Source organism: Aythya ferina (genome assembly GCF_964211825.1).
Source record: "Aythya ferina genome assembly, chromosome: 2".
NCBI classification, from domain to species: domain Eukaryota; kingdom Metazoa; phylum Chordata; class Aves; order Anseriformes; family Anatidae; genus Aythya; species Aythya ferina.
Window position 1 is genome coordinate 60,200,739 of NC_140297.1, and position 24,449 is coordinate 60,225,187.

The 24,449-nt window shown below is 43.9% G+C and overlaps 1 protein-coding gene and 2 long non-coding RNA genes across 4 annotated transcripts in view; 2 read left to right on the forward strand and 1 right to left on the reverse strand.

The window, feature by feature from the left end:
- The first annotated feature begins 1,304 nt into the window (after nucleotides 1-1,304).
- Nucleotides 1,305-17,162, forward strand: LOC311431981. Its single transcript, XR_014689749.1, has 4 exons — nucleotides 1,305-1,495; nucleotides 5,947-6,010; nucleotides 7,633-7,750; nucleotides 16,055-17,162. It is a non-coding gene; the product is annotated as an uncharacterized lncRNA (long non-coding RNA).
- Nucleotides 17,163-17,717: 555 nt separating this feature from the next.
- Nucleotides 17,718-20,024, reverse strand: LOC311432055. Its single transcript, XR_014689802.1, has 3 exons — nucleotides 19,880-20,024; nucleotides 18,598-18,812; nucleotides 17,718-18,134 (listed from the first exon to the last, which is right to left on the reverse strand). It is a non-coding gene; the product is annotated as an uncharacterized lncRNA (long non-coding RNA).
- Nucleotides 19,331-24,449, forward strand: part of AMPH (amphiphysin) — a 129,883-nt gene continuing 124,764 nt past the window's right edge. Inside the window, exon 1 of one of the 2 annotated variants that reach the window (XM_084510094.1) lies at nucleotides 19,331-19,544. In XM_084510094.1, the coding sequence (XP_084366220.1) occupies nucleotides 19,476-19,544 (69 nt within the window). In that variant the 5' untranslated portion in view covers nucleotides 19,331-19,475. The remainder of the gene's footprint in view (nucleotides 19,545-24,449) is intronic. The other variant, XM_084510093.1, reaches the window with a different exon arrangement.

Consider the following 24,449-nt stretch of genomic DNA (forward strand, 5'->3'; position numbering starts at 1 on the left):
ACCTTGAAACAAGAAGCAAAAGTTTTCTATAGAAGATTTATATCCATTTAAAATGAGATATTTTGTGGGATAACAAGGAAGGAACAATTGCTGGTAAAATTTCACAGGGATAAGCACTGAGACTCTGGCTGTTCAACCTAATTATGGATGGTGTGGTAGAGGAGTGGAAGGGGAAAAAAACATATTTGCTAAACACATAAAAGTTTTCAGAATCAACAGAGAAAGTTGACTGAGAACATGTCCTAAAGGATCTTGCCCAGTGACTGGGCAAGATTGTATTCAATTGTCACTTAATCTCATTAACAAAAGAGAAAAAAATAGCAATTCAAAGGCAATGATAGATTTTAAATTAGCTATTGTCACTGAGGAGAGAGACCCAGAAGCCGCTACATTTCTACAAAAATGTCACCCAAACAGCTGGTGGCAGCCAAAAGGCAAGCAGAATGTGGGAAATACTAGGAAAAGTATAGTGCGTTAGGAAAAAAATTGCATATTTCTTTGGTGTCTCCACTTGCTGAGTTCTACAAGAAATCCCAATACCCATCGCTTTCATCTCAAAAGGCTGGAATACATTTTAAAAAGGCTTCATGGACCTGATCCAGTGTGGTAAGTTAGTTTAGGAAGGAAAAAGAAACAAAAGGCAAAGTCTTCCCTATTTTTAATGTCATTTTTTGAGATGTGGGAAGCATCTTTCCAAAAATACTATGTTTGTGACCAAAATATTTCTTTGCCAAAACTTACAGCAATTTAGAGATGAAGGAACTTTAAATTACTTAATCCTTTCTGCCACTGAAGAATTACTCCCAACAGGACTAGGATGTTGTCTAGATGTCTTTGTAATTTAGTTTTATGCATGTCCAAGCAGCACCACATCCTACAGGTCCCTTGAAAGTCTGCATGTAAGGTCCAATAGATGTTGCCATTAAAGGCATTACTGAGCTTGTGAATGCCTTTTATTTTCTTTTGCTTCTTGCCTGACACAAAAACAGTTGTTCCAGAAAAGGTTGAGCTCTGCAGCTGATATTGCTGTGGACAGGAGATAGCTACAGCATTTACTTCCTCGACCTAGTAGCATCGAGCCTACTTGAGGGAGCCGCCAGGACCCGGCAGCCCTCGTGAGGGAGGCTGACGAGGCGAAGGCGGAGCCAGCAGCGCCCCCTCCCCAGCCGTTCAAAAGCTGCCCCTAGGGAGCCCGAGCGACCAGGAGCGCGGCGACCAGGGCGGGCAAACAGGGCGTGGCGCGTAAGAAGGGAGTGGCGCGGCAGTTCGCGCAGGCAGGGCAGAGCGCTCCCCCTGCCCACACGAACACCTCCTTAACAACAGCCGTTAGCTAGGTGATAATGGTCTCCACCAGGCATGGTGCGCTCTCCAGGAAGTCGGTACACACGCAGACCGACTACCCGTTAAAAAATGCCGCAGTTCAGGTCACCGGATGCAAGGAGTATCTGAGCCTGTTGCTGCCATTGGCGGGAGGCAGAGAAACTGCGTGCGTGAGGTGCGAGCAGGTGGATGACCTGGTCCGCATGGTGGCGGAGCTTAAGGAGGAGGTGGAAAGGTTGAGGGCCATCAGGGAGTGTGAGCGAGAGATAGACTTGTGGAGTAACTCCCAGCAGGGCCTCAAGGGGAGGTACCGAGGTGAGACTCCTCAAGTGGGGGTGGACCCCCTGCCCTGTAGCCGTCGGGCAGAGGGAGGGGATCTGGGAGTTCAGGAGGAATGGAAACAGGTCCCTGCTCGACATCGCAGGCGATGCCCTCCCCTTCCGGCCCTGCATTCCCAGGTGCCCTTACACAACAGGTTTGAGGCCCTGGAGCTCGACAGACCAGTAGCTGAGGAAGAGGTAGCAAGTGTTCCCAGGAGGATGCCTAGGGCGAGGAGGTCGACTCCACACCTCAGGACTGCCTCCACCAAGAAAGACAGGAGGGTTATTGTTGTTGGAGACTCTATTCTTAGGGGAACAGAGGGCCCTATTTGTTGGCCTGACCCTACCAGTAGGGAAGTCTGCTGCCTCCCTGGGGCCAGGGTCAGGGACGTTGCCAGGAAGCTTCCCAACCTGGTACGCCCCTCTGACTATTACCCTCTTTTGATAGTCCAGGCGGGCAGTGACAACATTGAAGAGAGAAGCCTGAAGGCTATCAAAAGAGACTTTAGGGGGCTGGGTCGGTCAGTGGATGGAGCGGGAGTGCAGGTAGTGTTTTAGTCCATCCCTACGGTGGCAGGGAGGGGTTCAGAGAGGACACGGAAAGCCCACCTGTTAAACACGTGGCTCTGGGGCTGGTGCCAACGCAGAAATCTTGTTTTTTTTGATCATGGGGCACTTTACTCAGCACCTGGCCTGATGGCCGCAGACGGGTCCCTATCTTTTAGGGGAAAAAGGATCCTGGGCCAGGAGCTGGCAGGGCTCATTGAGAGGGCTTTAAACTAGGTAGGAAGGGGGATGGGGCTGAAGCAAGGATTGTTGGGGCTGTGCAGGGGGGAACAATGGCAAGGCTGGAGGATAAGGCAATGGCCCAGCTGAAGTGCATCTACACCAATGCAAGCAGCATGGGTAACAAACAGGAGGAGCTGGAAGCCATCGTGCAGCAGGCAGGCTACGACTTGGTTGCCATCACGGAGACGTGGTGGGACCAGTCTCATGACTGGAGTACTGCAATGCCTGGCTATAAGGTCTTTAGAGGGGACAGGCAGCACAGAAGGGGTGGTGGTGTGGCTCTCTATATTAGAGAGTCTTTCGAGGTTGTAGAACTCGAGGCTGGGAAGGACAAGGTCGAGACCCTTTGGGTTAGGATCGGCAGGGACAACAAGGCTAGTGTCCTGGTTGGGGTCTGCTATAGACCGCCGAACCAGGATGAGGAGACGGATGAGGAGTTCTACAGGCAGCTGACAGAAGTTGCAAAATCGTCAGCTCTTGTACTCTTGGGGGACTTCAACTTCCCTGACATATCCTGGAAGCACAACACAGCCCTGAGAAAGCAGTCTAGGAGGTTTCTGGAGAGCGTGGAAGATAGCTTCCTGACGCAGCTGGTTAGTGAACCTACCAGGGGTGGTGCCCCGCTAGACCTTCTCTTCACAAACAGAGAAGGACTGGTGAAGGACGTGATTGTCGGGAGCTGTCTTGGGCAGAGTGACCACGAAATGGTGGAGTTCACTATTCTTGGCGAGGCCAGGAAGGGGACCAGTAAAATCGCTGTATTGGACTTTCAGAGGGCTGACTTTGAGCTGCTGAGGACACTGGTTGGTAGAGTCCCTTGGGAGGCGGTTCTGAAGGGCAGAGGGGTCCAGGAAGGCTGGGCGCTCTTCAAGAGGGAAATCTTAATGGCGCAGGAACGGTCTGTCCCCACGTGCCCAAAGACGAGCTGGCGGGGAAGGAGACCAGCCTGGCTCAACAGAGAATTGTGGCTTGATCTTAGGAGAAAAAAGAGGGTTTATAATCTTTGGAAAAGTGGGCAGGCCACTAGGGAGGACTATAAGGATGTAGCGAGGCTGTGCAGGGACAAAATTAGGAAGGCCAAAGCTCATCTGGAGCTCAATCTGGCTACTGCCGTTAAAGATAACAAAAAATGTTTCTATAAATACATCACCACAAAAAGGAGGACTAAGGAGAATCTCCATCTTTTACTGGATGCGGGGGGAAACTTAGTTACAAGATTTGAGGAAAAGGCGGAGGTGCTCAATGCCTTCTTTGCCTCAGTCTTTAGCGGCAATACCGGTTGTTCTCTGGATACTCAGTACCCTGAGCTGGTGGAAGGGGATGGGGAGCAGGATGTGGCCCTCACTATCCATGAAGAACTGTATGGTGACCTGTTACGTCACTTGGATGTGCACAAGTCGATGGGGCCGGATGGGATCCACCCAAGGGTACCGAGAGAACTGGCAGAGGAGCTGGCCAAGCCACTGTCCATCATTTATCAGCAGTCCTGGCTATCGGGGGAGGTCCCAGTTGACTGGCGGCTAGCAAATGTGACGCCCATCTACAAGAAGGGCCGGAGGGCAGACCTGGGAAACTACAGGCCTGTCAGTTTGACCTCAGTGCCAGGAAAGCTCATGGAGCAGATCCTCCTGAGAGTCATCACGCAGCACTTGCAGGGCAAGCAGGCGATCAGGCCCAGTCAGCATGGGTTTATGAAAGGCAGGTCCTGCTTGACGAACCTGATCTCTTTCTATGACAAAGTGACGCGCTGGGTGGACGAGGGAAAGGCTGTGGATGTGGTCTACCTTGACTTCAGCAAAGCTTTTGACACCGTCTCTCACAGCATTCTCCTCAAGAAACTGGCTGCTCTTGGCTTGGACTGGCGCACACTTCGTTGGGTTAGAAACTGGCTGGATAGCCGGGCCCAAAGAGTCGTGGTGAATGGAGCCAAGTCCAGTTGGAGGCCAGTCACTAGTGGCGTCCCCCAGGGCTTGGTGCTGGGGCCGGTCCTCTTTAATATCTTCATCGATTATCTGGATGAGGGCACTGAGTGCACCCTCAGTAAGTTTGCAGATGACACCAAGTTAGGTGCGTGTGTCAATCTGCTTGAGGGTAGGAAGGCTCTGCAGGAGGATCTGGATAGGCTGCACCAATGGGCTGAGGCCAACTGTATGAAGTTCAACAAGGCCAAGTGCCGGGTCCTGCACCTGGGGCGCAATAACCCCAAGCAGAGCTACAGGCTGGGAGATGAGTGGTTGGAGAGCTGCCAGGCAGAGAAGGACCTGGGAGTGATGGTGGATAGTCGGCTGAATATGAGCCAGCAGCGTGCTCAGGTGGCCAAGAAGGCCAACGGCATCCTGACTTGTATCAGAAACAGTGTGGCCAGCAGGGCTAGGGAGGTGATCGTCCCCCTGTACTCAGCTCTGGTGAGGCCGCACCTCGAGTACTGTGTGCAGTTTTGGGCCCCTCGCTACAAGAAGGACATGGAGGTGCTTGAGCGGGTCCAGAGAAGGGCTGTGAAGCTGGTGAGGGGCCTGGAGAACAAGTCCTACGAGGAGCCGCTGAGGGAGCTGGGCTTGTTCAGCCTGGAGAAAAGGAGGCTCAGGGGTGACCTTATTGCTCTTTACAGATACCTTAAAGGAGGCTGTAGCGAGGTGGGGGTTGGTCTGTTCTCCCATGTGCCTGGTGACAGGACGAGGGGGAATGGGCTAAAGTTGCGCCAGGGGAGTTTTAGGTTAGATGTTAGGAAGAACTTCTTTACCGAAAGGGTTGTGAGGCATTGGAACAGGCTGCCCAGGGAAGTGGTGGAGTCACCATCCCTGGAAGTCTTTAAAAGACGTTTAGATGTAGAGCTTAGGGATATGGTTTAGTGGGGACTGCTAGCATTAGGTCAGAGGTTGGACTCGATGATCTTGAGGTCTCTTCCAACCTAGAAATTCTGTGATTCTGTGAACTGTAACCTTCTTTTTATTATTATTATTACTATTCTAGTGCTCCTCTACCACTGCTGCTTCCCACAGAAATTGCTAACTTTAATACAAGTTTCACAAAGCAATGATGCTTGGATTACATGTATAATGGCTCCATGCAAATATTCATTCCATCCTTGCTGAATCTCTTCTGTTGCTTGTTGATCAGGTCCACAGTCACTTTTCACGTGATCCCTACAATGGGAGGAAGAGGTCTACAGAATAATGAAAGAGATTTTTCCACTCAAATCAATTCTGAGGTGGCAAATCTATTTTGAAGCTGCTCTCAAGCCAGTTAAAATGTTTTGCAGAAGTGATTTCTCCTGTGGGCAAGTGTCCAGTGTCCAGCCATGGAGCCCGCCAGGTTCACTCTGTGGGAACTGCCAAGGGCAGCTTGGTGTGGCAGCAGAAACCTGTGTTTGTGCCTTTCTCTGTCAGGTTCTGTGTCAACACACTGTAACAGGCTCCCTTGTCCTCCCCCTAATGTCAGGTGCTGTCCCTCCTGCTGTGGTGGCAGATCACAGGGGAGGTGCCCCAGCTCACCACTTCATCTGCTTCATTTGGCACAGGCTGGGCCGTGATGCTAGACTCTCCCTGGTGAAGGAGCCAGTGAAACGGTCCAGCATTCCTGCTGTAAGTGTGAAGAAGTAAAATGGGACCCTTATTTCATTTGTTCCATGTAGAAAATCTGGATCCTTCTTTCTCTCAAGCATGGCCTTGTCCCAGGGTTCCTCTCCTTTCTCCCCTTCCTCTGCACCTCACCATAGCAGACTGCTGGATGGCTGGTGCTCGGGATTTGGCATGGTGAGAGGAGGTGCCTTACAGGGAGGGAGCTTCACAGTCCTTCAGAGGCAGCAGTCATTGCTCTGCTGTTATTAATTTTTCTTAAAAGGGACATTGGCAGGAAAGCAAGTGGAACAACTGCTTTTACTCAGCTAAAATCTGTCACTGAGAAAGTCACGCTGCAACACTTTCAGCTGCTCGGGCTACTGAATAGCACAACAGAAGCCTGTACCATTGGAGAAGGTGATGGTTCAACTCCTACTTCTTTTGAGATGGTCAGTAAACCTCACTGAATAGCAGACAGTGAGGTTTTTGAAGGACAGCAAAGGAGAAAAATCATAACTGAAATTGCTGGGCACCACAATGACTGGGTACATGCATAAAAGTCAAGATGACCTTGTAAATGCGAATGAGATGACTTCTTTTATAGGCTAAAATAAACAAATCCTTGAGAAGGTGCACCAGGTTGAGCCAGTCTGTAGGTTTCCTTTATGTCTTTTTCACAAGGTTTTTGCAAAGAAGTGAACATAATCCTTTGTAACTTCTTTTTATGTGTTGTGACTCTTTCTATCGTGATAAAAACTATAACAAACAACAGCACCACCCAACCAATGCAAAACCTTCCTGTGATGAAAGCAAAATCTCTGTCTCACATGCTGGACTTGGTGCAATCTTATTAGACAGAAGCAGGACAAATTCACATTCCCAAATGGTTTATTGGTTTTGAAAAACATCTCTATGATGGCACCAGCAAGCAGCATGGTGCAAGAGGAGCCAGGCTGTGGAGCAAAGCAACTCGTGCTGAGGTTTCAGTATCTGCATTATGGATGATTATTTGCTCCAGGCAAAGCCTAGTTTGGTCCAGGGGGTTATGCACCCGCAGGCAACTGCAGCAAACAAGATCAGTTCTGAGAGCCGGTTTTGGGGTTTAGTTTCTTTCAAAAGGAATCTGCTTTGCACTCTGGGGCTGTTCTGGGGCGTGAATCAAAAAGCCCAGTGAGTGAGGATGGTTCAGGAGTGGTCTGACCCATAAGGCCAGTCCAGGTGAGTGCTGCTCTGTGATTGTGATCTTAATCTGCGAGAACTGGATAACAACGCTCAGCCTGAATTGCATGGAAACTTGCACTGGCAGATTTTTCATGGCATTTATGAACAAAAAGGTAAAAGTAGTCTTACTCTGTATGTAATAACATTGTTAATTTGGCTTTTACAGACACTGTCCCTCACGTGTTCAGATTTACGTCTACAATTTGCTGTTACTTTGACTCTGTTTGGATCAACTGTGTAAAGCAAGAATTATAAAAGCAGAGCCTCAGCACAGTGGTAGTCAAAATCACTGTGACAATTTTAATTATACTCAAACATTCATCTTTCTTTGCAATACAGTATTTAAGGCTAAATAAACTATAAAAGACAACATCAAAAAAATGGCACTGTCTTATTTAACACATACTCTGGTTGTTTGTTCTCAGATGTATATTTTAAGAAGCAAGAGGGTGGTGCATAACCAGCTTCAGAACCTCCTCCTAATGTTGTGTTAATCTGTTTATAAGATTGCTTCTTTATGTCGGCAAAAGACACGAGCTGCTGGTAAGTACTGTGCCAGGCTGTGGAAATAATCCTGCTTTGCAAACTAAACCAGTCTCACTTGCATTTTTAAAGAGCATCTTGGAGGAAAAAAAAGTCAAAGGAAAAATGTTCTAGTTAGACATCATTTATATGATGCATTTTGAGGTGCTTATAAAACTTTTTGTGATTTAATCACTTTTGAACTTTGTAAGTGAAGCAGGAATATGTGAGGAAAAAAAATACATAGTACAGGCATGATCTTTTTTTCCAGAGTCTTAATTTTATTTTATATTTTTTGATGCTTAGTAAAACTTGGAATGAAGCCAAATGCCGAAACATCCTGATCCTCCAGGATCACACCAGACAGATCCTCCCTGAAATGATGCTTCTAACTTCTGCAGTTTTAGCTCCTGGCATTGATGAACGTATAATGTGCTCTTTTAAGATCAAATGGCTTATTGCAAGGTAGACCTGTTTTTCTCTATCTTATCCTGTCATTAGCAATGCCTCCTTTGTTACCTGATGCTGAGTATTATACACTAAGGATATTCCCAGCACTAGCCATTAACACCACGTGTACTGTGCCCTCATCTGCACACTACTCAAAAACCTTCCTGGATTATGGACTTTGACACATAGATCATACAATATGGTTGAAAGAGTCTCATTGCCCTCAACAAATTTTGAATCAGACCAAATTCACACAATTCTGGCTTGCTAATATAACATCCTTGTGATAGTTGACCTTTTCAATTTCTCCATACGCAGATGAACTAGCAAAGACTAGTAAGAAGATTTTCCTAATCAAGTTAATTATGCACTTTAGAAGGATCTCTGTAGGTGTAGGAAAAAACAGTGTTGTTCTGCTTGCTGCCTTTTGTTGTTGTTTGTTTGGAAGTTATGTCAGCTCTCGGGCAGCTGCCTTTCCTTGCTTGGTGGTTCACAGCATCTCTTAGGATTAATAAATGACTATTCCTAATACATTCCTCTCATGACAAATGTTCCAGCAGAGTCATAAAGTGTATGGCCTGATTTATTAAGATATTGCAGTAAAATATTGGGAATGCTTCTATGAACGCCTCGCAAGGGATGTACATCTGGATTTTATGAATGTAGCAGTGTAAATGTCCTGCATGTGATGGATCACCAATGTAAAAATTATGGCATCAAAATGATGTTGTGATGCAGTTAGGTGGGACAGGAGAAATACATTATAAGAAAATGTAAAACTTCTGAACCGATGGTCCTTAGTGATCTTTGTATAGTTTCACAATGACACCAGCATCACTTCTGCTTCCATTACAATTCATCTGCCAAATGTCTTTAAATATTCATTGTGGCCATCTGCCTGACCCAGGCTGGTTGAACAAGATACCACAGCATCATTAGATATGCATCCCAACCTCTTCTCCTTCTCCCCTTTCCAGCCTCTGGCCTTTCAGGCACTGAGCAGCATCTACCTGGTTAAACTTCTGCTTCAATCTTCCCACTCACTTTTCTCGGTGGTGGTTTTGATTCATCAATACAAACTTTATCTACCTTAAAATGTTAGCTCTAAATTCCGTATCATGTAGGCCATACGTAATTGCTGTCATTTGTCTTAGGAGGAGAGTGCTTCCATCCATTTGTCTAAATAGAGCCTAATTTCTACTCAAAAGTTGAACTTGTAGAGGGCTGCAGGGAGAGGAGATGAATCTTGCCCTTAACAATTACTGTAAAGTCTTACAATGGAATTTGATTTCCTTAACTTCTTATAAGATGGCCTCGTGCTTTAATTTTGTTGGCTCTAGGGTGCAATACCATTAGAGGGCTTAGCAACAGAGACGTGAAATAAAGTGGAAAAGCCTTCCATTTCAAAAGGAGCATGTTTTCACTTTCACTTAATGGCACTAGCTCACCACAAAAAATGTGTGCCTTAAAACTCACATTAAAAACAAATTAAAAGTAACAGCTGCCATGAAAAGTCAAAGCAAAGCTGTTCATTGTCTTTGTGTAGGCAATTGCACGTTAAGGTTGAATAGTACCAAAGCTTACATTACAATTAATGTTGCATTGTGTTGCAGAGCCACCATATGTGGATATGTGCATCCTCTGCCTCAGAATAGGAAATCCTAAATCAAGATTATTAAAGTCAAACCAAAGTTTTTTTATTGATTTTGATAGGACAGGCCTTGAAGCCCTGGTACTTCAAAGTATCTTTGTAGTTCGCTATGACTGTAATTAAAAATCCATGAAAAATGTAAGCAATTCCACCTGATGTTCTACCAAGAGCTGTTTCTTCATCACATCAGATTACATTAAATTGGCATTGATCTATTTTTGAGAACTGGGCAATAGGCTTGAGACTGTTATGCTCATTCCTGTAGTTCTTTATTTCTCACTTCCAGTAAAATACAGAAAGCTTTTGTCCAAGTTATTTCCCTCTCTTTTTGCTCTCTTCTAAAACTATTTTCATGGTGCACCTAAGTTAGCTGTGTTATAACTCAGTTATAAAGACAACGATCACTATGTGTTATGGTTTTAGCTGAGATAAAACTAATTTGCACAGGAAGCTGGGAGGGAACACAACCAAGACAGCTGACCCAAACTGGCCAAAGGGATATGCAATGCCATATGGCATCATGATCAACAACAAAAGCTGGGGTAAAGAAGAGGGAAGAGGGGGACATTTGGACTTTGTCTTCCCAAATAGCCATTACGCAAGATGAGCCCTGCTTTCATGGGAGTGGCAGAACACCTGCCTGCCGATGGGAAGCAGTGAATGAATTCCTGGGTTTGCTTTGCCTGCGTGTATGGCTTTTGCTTTACGTAGTAAGCTGTCTTTATATCAAGCCACCAGTTCTTGCACTTTTACCTTTACAATTCTCACCCCCATTGCACCTGGGGAGAGTGAGCGAGCTGCTGTGTGGCACTTGTCTGCCTGCTGAGTTAAACCACTATGCTATGGAAAGTGGATACTTTTCATTTGCATTATGGTATGCTTCAATATGAGCATAGACAACTTCTCCCCTTCTGCTAAGTGTTGTTTACCTCTTCTGAAGTCTTTATATCTAGGAGTTTTAAAAATATATGAATACTGCAAAAGATGGTGCCAAAAAAGGGGTCTTGCTGTTTGCATTGCTGTATGATCCTAATCTTGCTGCCCTTCTGATATCTGCAGGCTAATTTTGGAGCCCAGGATTTGGTATCACTGCTCTTTTGGATCAAGGTTTTAAATTATATCTCAATGCGTGTGGAAATGTGTCATGTAAACTCTTTGTTTTAAGTAATATTTTGATGAGTCATGTAATTTAAAGCCTGACTTAAAATATCTTTTCACATCTATGTGACAACAATCTGCCTCAGTCTGCTTCTGCTTATCTTTATCAGGTCCCATTGCTCCCTATTCACCCCTACATCTCCATATGCTCCAATGTGCATTTCCATATGCATATTGCCTCTCATCTCCTACCTAGGTCATCAGACAGAGATGCAAATAAAAAGCTCAGTCTTTCAAAGCCTAAACTGCATTGCAAAGTTGGGTCTAGAGGGGCTGAAATAGTTTCCAAAGTTTCCTGAGTTCTGAGGAAGGAAGAGGAAGCCTCCATGGCAGTTTGACCTAGACTCTCAGACGTTGTTCAGACATTTACCATGTGCAGCTGGAAACTAAATGCAGGGTTTACACAGTATATTACCAATATATAGGACTTGTAATGGCAAAGCAGTTCAGTATTGTCTCCCAGCTAAGACTGGTAAGATGCTAGTCTAATATGCCACCACCCCAGCAAGGCACTGGATAAATCCCATCCCTCCTCTCAACAGGGTGGAACCTTCTCATTGCTATTCCGATTCCTTGTTTTACCTTTATAGTTAAATTCTTTTTCAGGCCACCATTCTTCCTCTGAAATTCTCCGTTTGCTGTCTATAGCAGACTCAGCAAACTTGCCTCAGACTGCAGTTTTACTTTCCGTGCTTTATACGGCTCTAGCCAACTTGCTTTCTCACAGCTTCTCCTCACATCTTAGCCGCTATCTCAGGAGCCTGAGCCTGGGTTGTGCATGCATCAAAACCAGCCCTTGGCTCACAACTCCGACTGCAGGGATGCCTCTGCCAGTTGCTCTGAAATGCTCAAGACAGGGATATTTTTCTCACGTGAACGTAGGTGTAGCTAGGCATCTTTGTGAAAGTGGTACTCAGCACCTGATGCTGTTCAGTGCCTTAAATCATGATTTTTCTTCTCTGGGTAGGAAGGGTAGGAGGTGAGATTGTTACCATCCGCTCGTCTACTAATAGTCTGGCATTCAGAGTGTCTACTCTGCAAAGGGAGAAGTAGTTTTGTGCCTTGCTCCTTAAGCTTTACTTTACCTTTCTCATTCTGTGATGGGCACCTGCCTTGATGGGACTGCTCCAGCAGTGTTCAGGAATGGCTTTGCAGCAGCTCAGACCATGGCATGATTCCCTGTGGGTCTCCTGACATGAGATGGAGCTTGCTTCCCTGCAGTCACAGTGAAACCCTACAAACAGACCAAAAATGTGTGTCCCCATACACAGCCATGCTGGGACTTTTAGGCAGAAATGAAGAGAAGGATCAGAAGAAACTCGTTTCTCACTTGACATATGGAAGCAGTGGGGGCTTCAGAGATTTGTTCGTGGGTAGGTATCAGCTACACTGAGATAACTAGTGTTGTGTGTATCACTGTTCTTACTCATGCCTCTGTACCATTTCTTAGCTGCCCCCGTGAGCTCCTTGTTGAGGTGTGTGACAGCTGGTTACCATCCCATTTGCTCTCCATTGTAGTGAAACTACTGACACTAACACTTATGCCTTTAACACTCTTAAATTTATTTAATGCTCATTTACTATTTCACTAGCCTTGCTCAGAAATTATTTCTTTGATTTCAGGGGGTATATGAGTGGGTCTTCCCCTTTAAAATTCTTGGTCAGATTAAAATATATATATATTAGAGTATCTGAAAATACCAGTTTTGAACAATACTGTATTGAGCTGAAGAGAAACGAGTATTCAATGGAAAATACTCACCACCAGGTTCTGCTCACTCCTTTTCTGCAAATTGTGGCCACAATGAAGGAAAAATTTTATTCTAGTAATGCACCAAGGGGCCTGAACCTTCAACCTGCCACAGATCTGCTCTCTGACCCTGTTCCTCAATTTTCTTAGGATGACAGATTTTATTTTTTCTGCCTGTTTTACAGGTGTTCAGGGAATACAGAGAAGTATAATAAGTCCATGACCTCTCTCTACAGAGCAAAGCATTCATAATTGATTATACAAACTGTATTGGTCTAAAGGCATTTTCTTTTCTTTTGTTTTGTTTTCAATTAATTGATATGTAATAGTAATGCATTAGTGATAAAGATTTACTAATTATTTTTTTCTTTAAAAATCACTGTTTTTAACAGACATACAGTTAGAAAATATCATTTCTGTGTAGTTCTGTGTGGATACAACAAGGAGAACAGTAGCAATGTGTGAACAGTTCTCAATACCATTTTGAAGAGGGGGAAGGGAAGGGAGAAGGTGTTAAAATTTAATTTGGATGATGTATAACTTAAACTTTTACCAAGGCTGCCACAGATGAAAGATGCAAAAAATATGTAAAAATATGCTTCTAAAATAAGACCAGCATAACATTATTAGCTATAGACTTTTTTTTTTTTTTTTTTTTTGTTTCCACACAGTGTGAGAAAAATCACTGTCTCACATGCCAAGGACTAGGAAGCCTGCAACAGTTTCAGAGTTTGGTTCCTATAGTGACTGCTAGTATTTAAAGTGTCTTTTCATCTAATTATTGAAGTAGTTCAGAAAAATGTCCTTCCAGAGACAGTGGCTGGATGAGTGGAGTATTTATTGTCATGTATACATCTATAATAAGGTGATACAGATCAGAAATGGCTTTTAGGAAAAGGCCAAAAAAGTTTTGCTGGGTGTCTGGATGTAGGGATAACAGATCTCCAGTCCCTGCTATTTGTTTATAACTCTTGCATATGCTGCAAAGATATATTCTGGGGAGGGGAGAATAGAAAATAACATAAACATGGAACTTAACTTTTCAAATATACTGAAAAATACGCTAACCACAGCTAAACAGTCTGTTAAACTAGCCAGACATTTACAGGTAGGACTGCTTTATTTAACTCCAGGGGCTTATGGCAAGAAACTGAAGTCAGGACCAGCCTAGCTGAATTAAGGACAATCTACAAATTAAGAAGGAAGAAAGGAGAAATTTGAATAAGGATCTTTGTTAATCAAAAGCTAGCAGTGAGATCTTGAGTCCATGGGTTTCTTAAGACTCCACAATTAAAAGCAATAGATGCTACAATTGGATGTGTCTTGAGAAAGGATGCCTTCCTGAAGTTTGGATTAATCCTTTGCTATACTCTGTGGAACTCACTGCTAAAATGCCTCTCTTGTGGCCAGAGGTCACACCATTCCCGGCAGATGTTAGTGTTTTGGGACATGTCTGGTGGGTCTAGTGCTAGTAGTGAGAGCATGGCATCTCCTTTCACAGGTGATCTTCTGCACCTTCAGAAGCAGATCCTGGTTGCTCTAGATTTGTTTTGTTTCACTGAAATCACCAAGTGTCAAGACAAGAACTGGTGCAGCACAGGAGGTTTCCAACCTCCATAGCCCAGCTCCACAGGACTAAGAGGAAAAATCTACTGATATTTAGTAAACACTGTCAGAGACTGAACTAACACAATTAGCTTACATACATGTGCCTTCTTGAAAAATAAAACTTGTGACCTTCATGAGATAATAAACGTACCCTTTGAATTTCATGGCCTTTCTAAATTAAGGCACACACAATCAGAATAGTTACAGCTCTGAAATGGAGCAGCTTGATAGATGTTCTTTTTTAGCCATCTTTCTCTTCACATGAAATTTAAAGGATTAGGATTACACAGCTTTGCACCCCACTCTTCATCCTAGCCTATGTGAATTTGTGGATTGATGGCACTGTGTAAATGTTCATTACCACTAGGAATAAAAATGGAGAAGATAGGTGATGATATGATGTGCTCAGAACGTAATTGTCCTCTGGTTCATGAGCAAGAGTCATTTATGGAATCAACCTGATATCATGCAGCTGCTCCCTTTACAAGTGCCTGGTTTGTGTGAAGAACTTACCTCTGGTGAGGAGTTCACCAAGGAAGGGAAGATTTGTGGTATAATTTGTTCAAAAAACAGAGACATAAAACGTTACGATATTCATTATTGCCGTTATCTCGATGAAAGGTGTTTTTTCTAGATTCTCACTGTAAATATCAGGAATATCATAAATATATTTGATGGGAAAGAGACGAGGAGAGGTATGGAAATGTGTGTAATGGGGTAATACACTTTGTAAGCAAAGAGATTATTTTTTCTTTCAGGAGAGATCCAAAGGGTCCCCAACAGAAAGTGTTTCCATCCTTTTTAGCTGCCAGATAAAAGGCATGTATTTCTGTTTGTGGCCTCTGACCTTATGATTCTATGACTGAGAGCATGAAATGTGTCAAGAACATCTATCTATATGCAGACTTTTCACAAGCAATTTTGAATGACTTCTGAATGCTCACCTCATAGACTAAGGAAGCCTGAATTTAGGCCATGAGTGGTTGCTACTTCTCGGAAAAATTACATTCTTTCAAAGGGTTGGAGTTTGGGAGCCTCAAGTTTTTTTTTTTTAAATCACATCATGGGAGTTTTTCTGCTTAGATGCAAGAGCTAGTATGTTGTACACATGATTTTCTAAAATCCTTCTTCTGAACCGTTTCCAGTGTTTTTCATATAAAGCCTGACATATCAGGATAAGGCCAAACAGAGCATGTGTCTCCTATTCAGGAAGCATACCTAACGCTTGAATTAACAATGTATGTGCTCCTATCACGACCCTATTGCTGTCTAAATGACACAATGTAAAGCCAATTTTTGTTGTGCGTCTCCTTTTGCAGCAGGGTCCAGATTGGCAGTTACCCTCACTAGGGGAGGGAGCTGTCGATTCCAGGAGCTCTAGCAATGCAGAAGCCTATTCTTGGATGTCCAAAATGCTTGTCCTTATCATTTTAGTCTTTTCCCCCAACTATGTATTTTATTGACACTTCAACTGTGTACAAAGAAAAGTAATATTTAGTATAGAACTGAGTGATGCTTAATTCCTTACTCCTACTCCCAACTCCTAGTCCTAATGAATTTTGGATCTCTTGTCATGTCTACTTATCTACTTGAGCAGCCTCAAACCTGGGAAGACTCCCCCAAAGGCAGTGATAATTCCAGGCATTCTCTCACTAACGTGATATTAAATGCTGTTTTTGAAGCATTTCTCTAATTCCTTCTTTTTCAGGGAAGAAGATTTGGAAAGGGCAAGGAACGCACCCCCTGCTGAAGTCCAACACAAATATCTGTGCTTCACAGGTGTTACCCAGGACTGAATTTCACAGACACATCACTGGTGCTCATTCTGTGAGCGAGTTCTGCAGGCCCTGATTAGTGCTGCTTTCCAACCTAAGGCTCATTTTCAGGGGTTTCAGGGCCTGGGGTGTCATCCCAACTGTTTGCTAACAGAAATCAGTGGCAGGACAGGCATCCAGAGGAAAAATGCGAGGCTGTTGCCAAGCACATCTTCCCAGTGTGTAGCTCTGTGAAATCAGACAGGTTCAAAAAATTAAGCTGAAATCAAAGAGCACTTCCACCTCTCAGATAAAATGCTTCCCAGTGATGAAACTGGTGTTCTGTGCCAGAATGTAAGTATAGATTCAATGTATGTTAGCACGTTAATACTGAAAGAGAAGTCTTAATCTGAAGTTACAACAGTGATGAAATATATAAAAATAAAATAAAATCTGCATTTGGCTTTAACTGTAACAATTTTAATTAAAAGTAAATGCCTATGTCTTTGAATATAGAACATATATATTTTATTAAAACCAGATTTTATTATTTTTCTTTTCTGGAGTAGATTTTTGCAGGGTTTGGCACCACATTTGTTTTATGAAGATACTTTTTTCTTCTGACAGGTATCTTCCACGGTGTTCATTACCTTCCTTGTCTCGTGATTTGACAGATAGCTCTCCTCTCCATGACCCACAACCAAAGAGCAGTGAGACATAAGAGAACTTGTCTGATAGCTTAGTAAGTCTTTCTCTGCCTATTATATCCTGACCTAAACTTCTAAAAGAATACCAAGCAGGCATTGTTTATATAAAACCGTTTAAAACTCAGATCCATTAAATTTGAAGTTATTTAACTTCTCACTTTCATTTTCTATTGCTAATCTGTTTGTCCTGACTGGTGCTGAATTTGTGTACAGGTATTCTGCCTTCCAAAATACCCAGTTACTGTGTGATTTCAACTGCAGCTTTATTCGGATAATCTTCATTTCCCACGCTACTTTGCCACTGCTCTGACCTGTTAAATAGCTCACTTATGATTGAAATGTCTTTTATCTACCATATCTGGCTTATGCGTTGTAAGTCTCTGTTACTGTTTGTACAGTTCCATGAGGTAGAAATCTCTGTGTTACTCCTAAACAGTTGACAGCTATATCGGAATTATCATTCCAGTGGAAATGGCTGTAAGACACTTGCCTTTTTTTTTTTTTTGTCTTATTGACATTGTAAAATTGACTCCAACAGACCAATCTCTTCTCATTTTATTGCTTTACATGAAATAAGAGTGCTCAGAAAAGCAGAAGTGATTAGAAACCTTGTTGTGGATGAGTCAGAAGAGATGTAGATTTGCTCCTTCTCTAAGATTTTGGGTGAACCAGAATAAAAACCTGGCAAAAGTGGTGACGTAGCAATAGTAGTAACATTTACCTCCACCCTGCCCCTTACAGATTTTACATTTAAAAGTAGACACCCTACTAGGAACATTTTTCTATGAATGACTGGTCATCCCTGCTATTCAAGCGTGAAACTGAAGTGTCAATTTAAATAAAACCAAATAAACAACACCATAACAAATATAAAGAATAAACAACCAGGGCAAAGTGTAGTAAATAATTCTTCATTTTGAAACATTGTTTATTTCCAACTAGGGTATCAGCAACACAGAGGAAGAAATTTCCTTTAAAACATATTTTAATAGGGAAGTTTTAAGATAGATTTACAATAAGTGTAAAAAATGACAGATAGATTTTGTTAGCATAGGGAATATGGATCTATTAGCCTGATCATTTGCTGTTACTTACTTTCCAAAATTTAGATGATGTAGAGCACCATGCACATTCATAAACTGATCAGTGAAAAAGCCATTCCTTGCTGTTGTCCAAGGCCATTAAATGGGGCAAAACCAGTGCAGATTGACTGACTGAGGAGGAAAAAACTGGGTGTATGACTGATTACAGCTGACACATCTTCATGCTCCTCATCCATCAGCATGAAAATACATTTTGGGGCTTGACACTGTGGGATCCACTATCACTAGATTAGACAGACAGACAGGGACAAAGTGTCTGAAAGTGTTTTCCCTAGTAGCTTGCATGCATCCCTGTAACCAAATGCTGATGCTGCTATGTGCTGTGTTGATTATCTTTTGATGAAAAAAATTCATAAGTAATCAAAGTTAAGACAATCTTTTTGAAGATTTTTATTATTATTATTAAAGTCACACATCCTTTTGGAATAGACACCCACCTGGCCAGAAAGAAAAACTCTGAAGAAGCTGTTAAAACTTACTTCAAAGAATTTGGAGCCACAGGCACACTGGGATTTTGTTTTGATCTTTCATCAGTTTAATAACGGTGTAAGAGACTCTGCCTGCTTTTTTTTTTTTTTTTTTAATGCTTTTCTTGGTTGCTATGATGCACTTTCTTTGTATTTCTGCATTTGTTTTGTATTTTTCTCTTTTTAAAAGTTGTTTATGTAATAATTAGTAAGCACCTACCATAGGTCGAAAGTTCATTAAACACTGTTACCTCTGCAGTCAGTACATTTATTCTGCTTCCTAATGTTTCAGGAAAACATATAATGCAGGTCTGTGACTGGACAGGTATCAGAAATGTAAGGTCTCATGAAACACAGTTGGACTTTCTAGCTGTAGGAGATGTTTCCTTTTGGCAGGTACAAGTGATGACCTTCTGGCTTGCGTTTTGCACCGATCTGAAAAATCAATGGAAAACATTGCACATGTAGAACAGCTCCCTGTAGAAGAACACAGGCTCAGAGCCTAGAGCTCCACTGTGCTTTGCTTTGCGGTGCTTGTTTCTGCTCTCTGGGATCAGGGCACTCTGTGCTTGGCCAAGGAGCAGGAATAAATACCAGCAGTGAATTTGGGGCTACCTACGAAGGCAGATTTCAGACGCAGTGCCACTGGCAGCCACACTTGCGCACAACCCTGGGTGCAGGTCCCCGACACCTCGTCCCCCAGATGTCACCCAGAGCTGACCCGAGAGCGCAGACAGAGCTTGGAGGCCGGGAGCCACCGGCGGGTCTCGGCCATCATCACCCCCGCACTGGAGGCTTCGGGCAACCTTTGTGTGCTCCCCGCAGCCTGCATCTCCCCGGATTTTGTGTTATTTATTTACAGCGTGGGAGAATCACTTCGCGGGGGCGAGGAGACGATACCCCCCGGCGGGGAGCCGCGGCTCACCTGAGGCTCGGGCGGCCCCGCCTCTCCCGGCCGTGTCTTTAAGGCCCTCCTCCTCTTCCTCCTCCTCCTCTTCCTCGCCCTCCTTCCCTCCCTCCATCCCTCCATCCCTGCCTTGCTCGCCGCCGCCGGGCTCTGCTTCGCCCGCCTCCCCCCCGCTCCCCCCGCCGCCAGCCATGGCCGACATGAAGACGGGCATCTTCGCCAAAAACGTCCAGAAACGCCTCAACCGCGCCCAGGAGAAGGTGCTGGCCGGGGGCAGCAAGCCGGGAGGGGGCCGGGGAGAGGCAGCAGCATTGCCTGGAGGGAGCGGGGGAGAAACGGGGGACAGCGGGTCCCCGCTGCCCGGCGGCGGCCGCTCTTATATAACCGCCCCACTTAGCGGGTGGGGCGTTGTCAGGGGCCGGTGGGGCTCGGCTCTGCTCGGCCGGGCTTGGCACGGCTTCACCCGGCTGTACCCGGGGGCGATGCCACCTCAGGCCCGGCCCAGCTGCCTCCTGTTTGCTCGCAGCTCGGGTGGGCGCAGGGTGGGTGCACCTGCTGGCCCCTTCTCTAAGAGGATTTCCTTGCCTTGCCTTGCCTTTAATATCCGCGCCGGCTCATCCCCGGCTGCCAGCGGCCTGGCCACGACCGCGGGGCTACCCCGGTGTGGGGTCGGTAGTGCACCGAGAGCAGCCCGAGCGGGGCTTTCCGCGGCCGTGGGTGTCTCTGGTGGATGTCGTGATGTCGGTCGAAGCATCGCGATTTGTGTTTGTCGCTGAGAAAAGCCGGTGCCGGTTGGTGTGAGGCTCTAGCTGAACAAGCAGCAAAGTCAGGGAGAATTTGCGGGAGTTTCTGATAAAGGATCGTCGCTACCAAAAGCCAAGAGATGTAAATGCTGCACGTAAATAACCCACATTTGGCTGCGCTGCGCCTCAACACTGGACCACAGGCATCAAATCAAGCAATGAAAGCATTCGTGTGTGGCTGTGCGCAGCATCCGTATCAGCTATCGGTGTGGTTTGTTATAAAGCTGTTCTCAGCGAGAATTTGAGTCTAGGGGGTCACCAAGTGCTATGTGTCACCGTCCCTTCTGAGGGCTGACAAAGCCTCGATACCCCTCTGGCAGGTACTCTGTGCTCCCGCGTGTCGGTGTCACGGGGCTCAGGAGAATGAGATTACTGTATGCCCGCTGCTTCTCATATCTCGCTGCCGCGGAGTCCCCGCTACCTTTGTGCCGTGCAGTGAACTCTGCAGTGCTCTAAGGGAATAAAAATCACAACTTTGATGTAGAAAAGTCCCATGTATAATCATGCTGTTATTTATGCATCTAACGGTGGAGACCATCACAGGCAGGTGATGGATTTTGTCTTTCAGAAGCTCATATCTGGCCCACAAGGTCATAAAGCATTGGACTTTTCAATACCAAACTCATGATGCATTTCCATTCTTTCAGGTTTCGATTGTAACTGCTTTTAAATTAAATAATAAATTCTTTAATATTTTGAGAGGATCTGGAGACTTTATGGTTTGACTTGAGCTGGGTTGGTAGCTGGAGTAGAGGTCTACAAATACTGTTTGTTTCCTGGCATCTCGGTCAGTGCTATTTGCTGGTGTTGTTACTGTTAACTGTCCAGTGAATCACAGGTTAAGACAAAATCACATGTACTGCTTCCGAGTGTGTCTGCTCAGCCAGGGGAGGCCAGCAGAAATGCATGGGCATCCCAGAGCACACCTGGTCCTGGTCTTGTGGCAAAGGCAGCTCACGCACTGGCCCTGGAGCAGCACCCTGGGAATGACTGGGGTGTGTTAGTGGGCTCTGATGGCTGGGCTGCTCTGCCTGCTCCTTGGTGGTTTGCTGTGGTCATGAGGGGAAAAATGGGCTGGATTGGCCTGCATGTATTGTCATCGTCGTGGCATCTGTGGTGGCTGGTCCTTATTGTGTCCCTGGGTCTAAATGTTGCATATTTACAGGTAATAAAAGCTGCCGGTGGTCTGACGCAGCAGAGTGCACCGTGCAGTTCAGTTTCCCTGCTTCTTTCTCCATGGCATGCATATGGAGTTACTGTGTGAGCTGTGCCCACCTGTTCTCTCATCCCTATGCTTCTGGTCAGTCTTGAATTCATCTGTGGTTGCACAACGTAAGATGCAAAATCCTTCATTATTCTTGCTAAAACACCGTGGATTTCTTGTTTGTTTTCAAATAGATAAATAAAAGCCCAGAAGCCGCACTTCCCCCAAGGGGCATGACACATAATTACTGTTTTTTATTTATTTATAGGGTGACTGTCATTGAGTAGGTTAAATTTTAAGAGCTAAAAGTCTAGGAATTAACAGTCTGGTATTTGATGGTGTGAACAGGATGGATCTCCAATGGGTGTGTAATAACACATTGGCCTAGAGGGATTTTAAACACATTCTGAGTTGTTTTATCTTGTTGCCTACTTTGGATTTGAGCACCTGCAGTTTTCTTAATGTGTCTCTATAGTCAACTGGCTTTATAACACATTTGTAAATAGTTTTCTATTATTTATTACTGGTGTGGCAGCTGTATTAAAAGCATGGAATGGCTATAAAGCATAAAGCTTTATAGAAATTGTCTTTCTAATGATGCGATCATTTCTTTGCAGTCTAGGAGAAATTTTAGTTTCATGGTCTAGGTAGTGTATATGCCTATATACATGTGACTGCTCCTTATTTATATGACAACACAGGAAATATCTCATTGGATAAATCCAGTTGTCTTGCATTAGAAGTGCTTAATCCAAGAGTTTCATAGGTACATCCTTTGATACTTTTTTCATAGTTTAAAGAAAAATGATGATGATGATTATTATGTGATACGGTAGACTCTTGATATTTGTGTATTAGGCTTGATAACATCAATAATGTTTTATTTTCTTATAATAGTCTATAAATACTTGTAAATTACTTCATACTGGGGAAACGTCATTGCCTTATCAAGCCATTGACACATTACAAAATATCCTATGGCTAAATGAGGGTAAGGATCTAATTGTCCAAAGTGGGCTGGACCAAGCTAGTTCTCAAAATGAAACAGGAATTTAAATGACCGGAAATAATTATTGGTCAGTCCGTTTTTAACGTTATGCAAGAAATGGCACTCTCAGTAGCATGTGTGCCCTGACACCCTGACTTTAATTCTAGTGTCCAATGTACCAAACTGTGCTGTTCTCCACTGCCTTTCTTCAATGACTTTTTCCCAATACTCAGGCAGCATGGATGTGCTGAGCTTGCAGCATCTGCTGGAAGCTGCCAACAGTCAGCTGAATGATCTGGATTAAAGTTTTAAATGCATCAGAGCATTTTAGGAGCCTACATCCCAGTCATAAAAGTAAACGAAACACTGACATTCTTAAATGTCTGCTTATACTGAAAACTGAACAGGTGTATTTGTAACTCAGGCTGGCTCAGGCAGTCCTGAGGACAAGATTACTTGGATGAAAACACTGAGTTTGTGTCCCTAGATTCCTCTGAAAACTTGAACTAAAGCTGTCAGCCCAATTTACAACACTAGTTACCTCCCTGTTCTCCCCTTTGTATCCTAGCACCTGTAACTGCACAGACTGGGTGTTGTCACAACACTTCTGAAACAGTAAGGCAGCTTCTGGGAGTTTTAAGTGGCTTTTGAAAATGCAACTCATGCTTTTTTGAATGTTCAGCTTCCAGTTAGTAGTATATTTGGTTCCATTCAAAAGGTACGGCATTAAATTCTCTAGGTCATGAGAACTTTGCAGGAGTAACTAGTGGTTAAAGATGTAAATACAACCCCCAAGAAGGGAAACTGATAGTTCTGTACCCACCACATGCTCTGATGAAGTAGATAGTATGTGTTTGGGATATATTCATGGAAGACATGTTACATGTATTCCATCTGCCTGCAAGTGCGACGATAGGGTTCTAGCAATCTCAGGTTCATAAAAGCAAATTACTGTCTAGTGGTTCAAAACATTGGCCCCGTGTATGTTCTAAACACTGAACCCATGATAGTGCTACAACAGACCCCAACACTTGGGACCATGCTGCCGCAGACACATTCAAGGTAGAGGCGCTTCCACCTCTGAAGAGCTAATTGTTAATCTCCGAGTAGACAAACAAAACCAACCAGAAGTCAATAATTTCTTGCGTGAATGGTATGGTCTGAAGTATGTAACCCAGATTCTTCTAGCTTTAGGTTCTAGTATGAAAACCTTGCACTTGCCTTTTTTTTTTTTTTCTTTTTCTTTTTTTTTCCTTTTCCTCCCCTCCCCTCTCATAGAAATCATAGTCATTCTTCCAAACGCAAGTGGAATCAGCTGAACTTAAGTTGTTCCATAGGAATGCTTTCCTTGCCTGCTTTTGAAAGTATTTCATGGTGGAGATTTTGCAGTTTTGCTAAAATGATTTGATGCCGCTTAGGCACTTCCAGTCAGAAAGTTCTCTTCTTGCTTAATATAAATGGCTTTTAAAAAGACCTGTATTCCCTGCTCTTTCTTTCCTTTATGTTTTCTCTTTTTGCCTCCAAATTTACAAGTGATTTTTCTTTATACAGGGCTTTTTTTGTCAGCATGATCTCTGATCTAACTGGAGTTACTGCATGACCCTCCCAAGCAGGCCAAAGAGTAGCTGCTAGTAAAATATTGATTGGTTTTGACTTTTTTAATTTCTGATATGTAAAATATAGTGGTAGATTTTGATCATCTGGCTGCCGAGTATGTAAAAAAGGGGAGAGGAAACACTTAGGGCTCCTGCCTGTTAGGTTCTTGTGTAACACTTTCCTTCCTGCAGGAGGGAAGGGAATCAGTTTTTCTGTTTCCAGTTCTCTCCCCATATACAGTAACAGCCAAGATACTGTGATGCCTTCCTCATTGTCACTTAGCTTCCATCAAGTCATGAAAGTGCTGTTTCCTTGGTTTTATGGGGATTGATATCTCCACATTCACTGACCAAAGTTTCGTCAATACCAAGGTGACCTCTTCCTCTGTTCTTCCTTGACAATTATGTTTTTCAGTTTGTTTTTTTTCTTCCATCTCCTCTTTTAGTTCTTGGTTGTCCATCTGTTCTTCTACCCTTCTCTCTACAAAGCAGTCTCCTGAAATTTAACTGTCTCTATGCATTTCACATTTCACTTATATATGTATATATATTTTTTAAATTATTATTTTATTTTA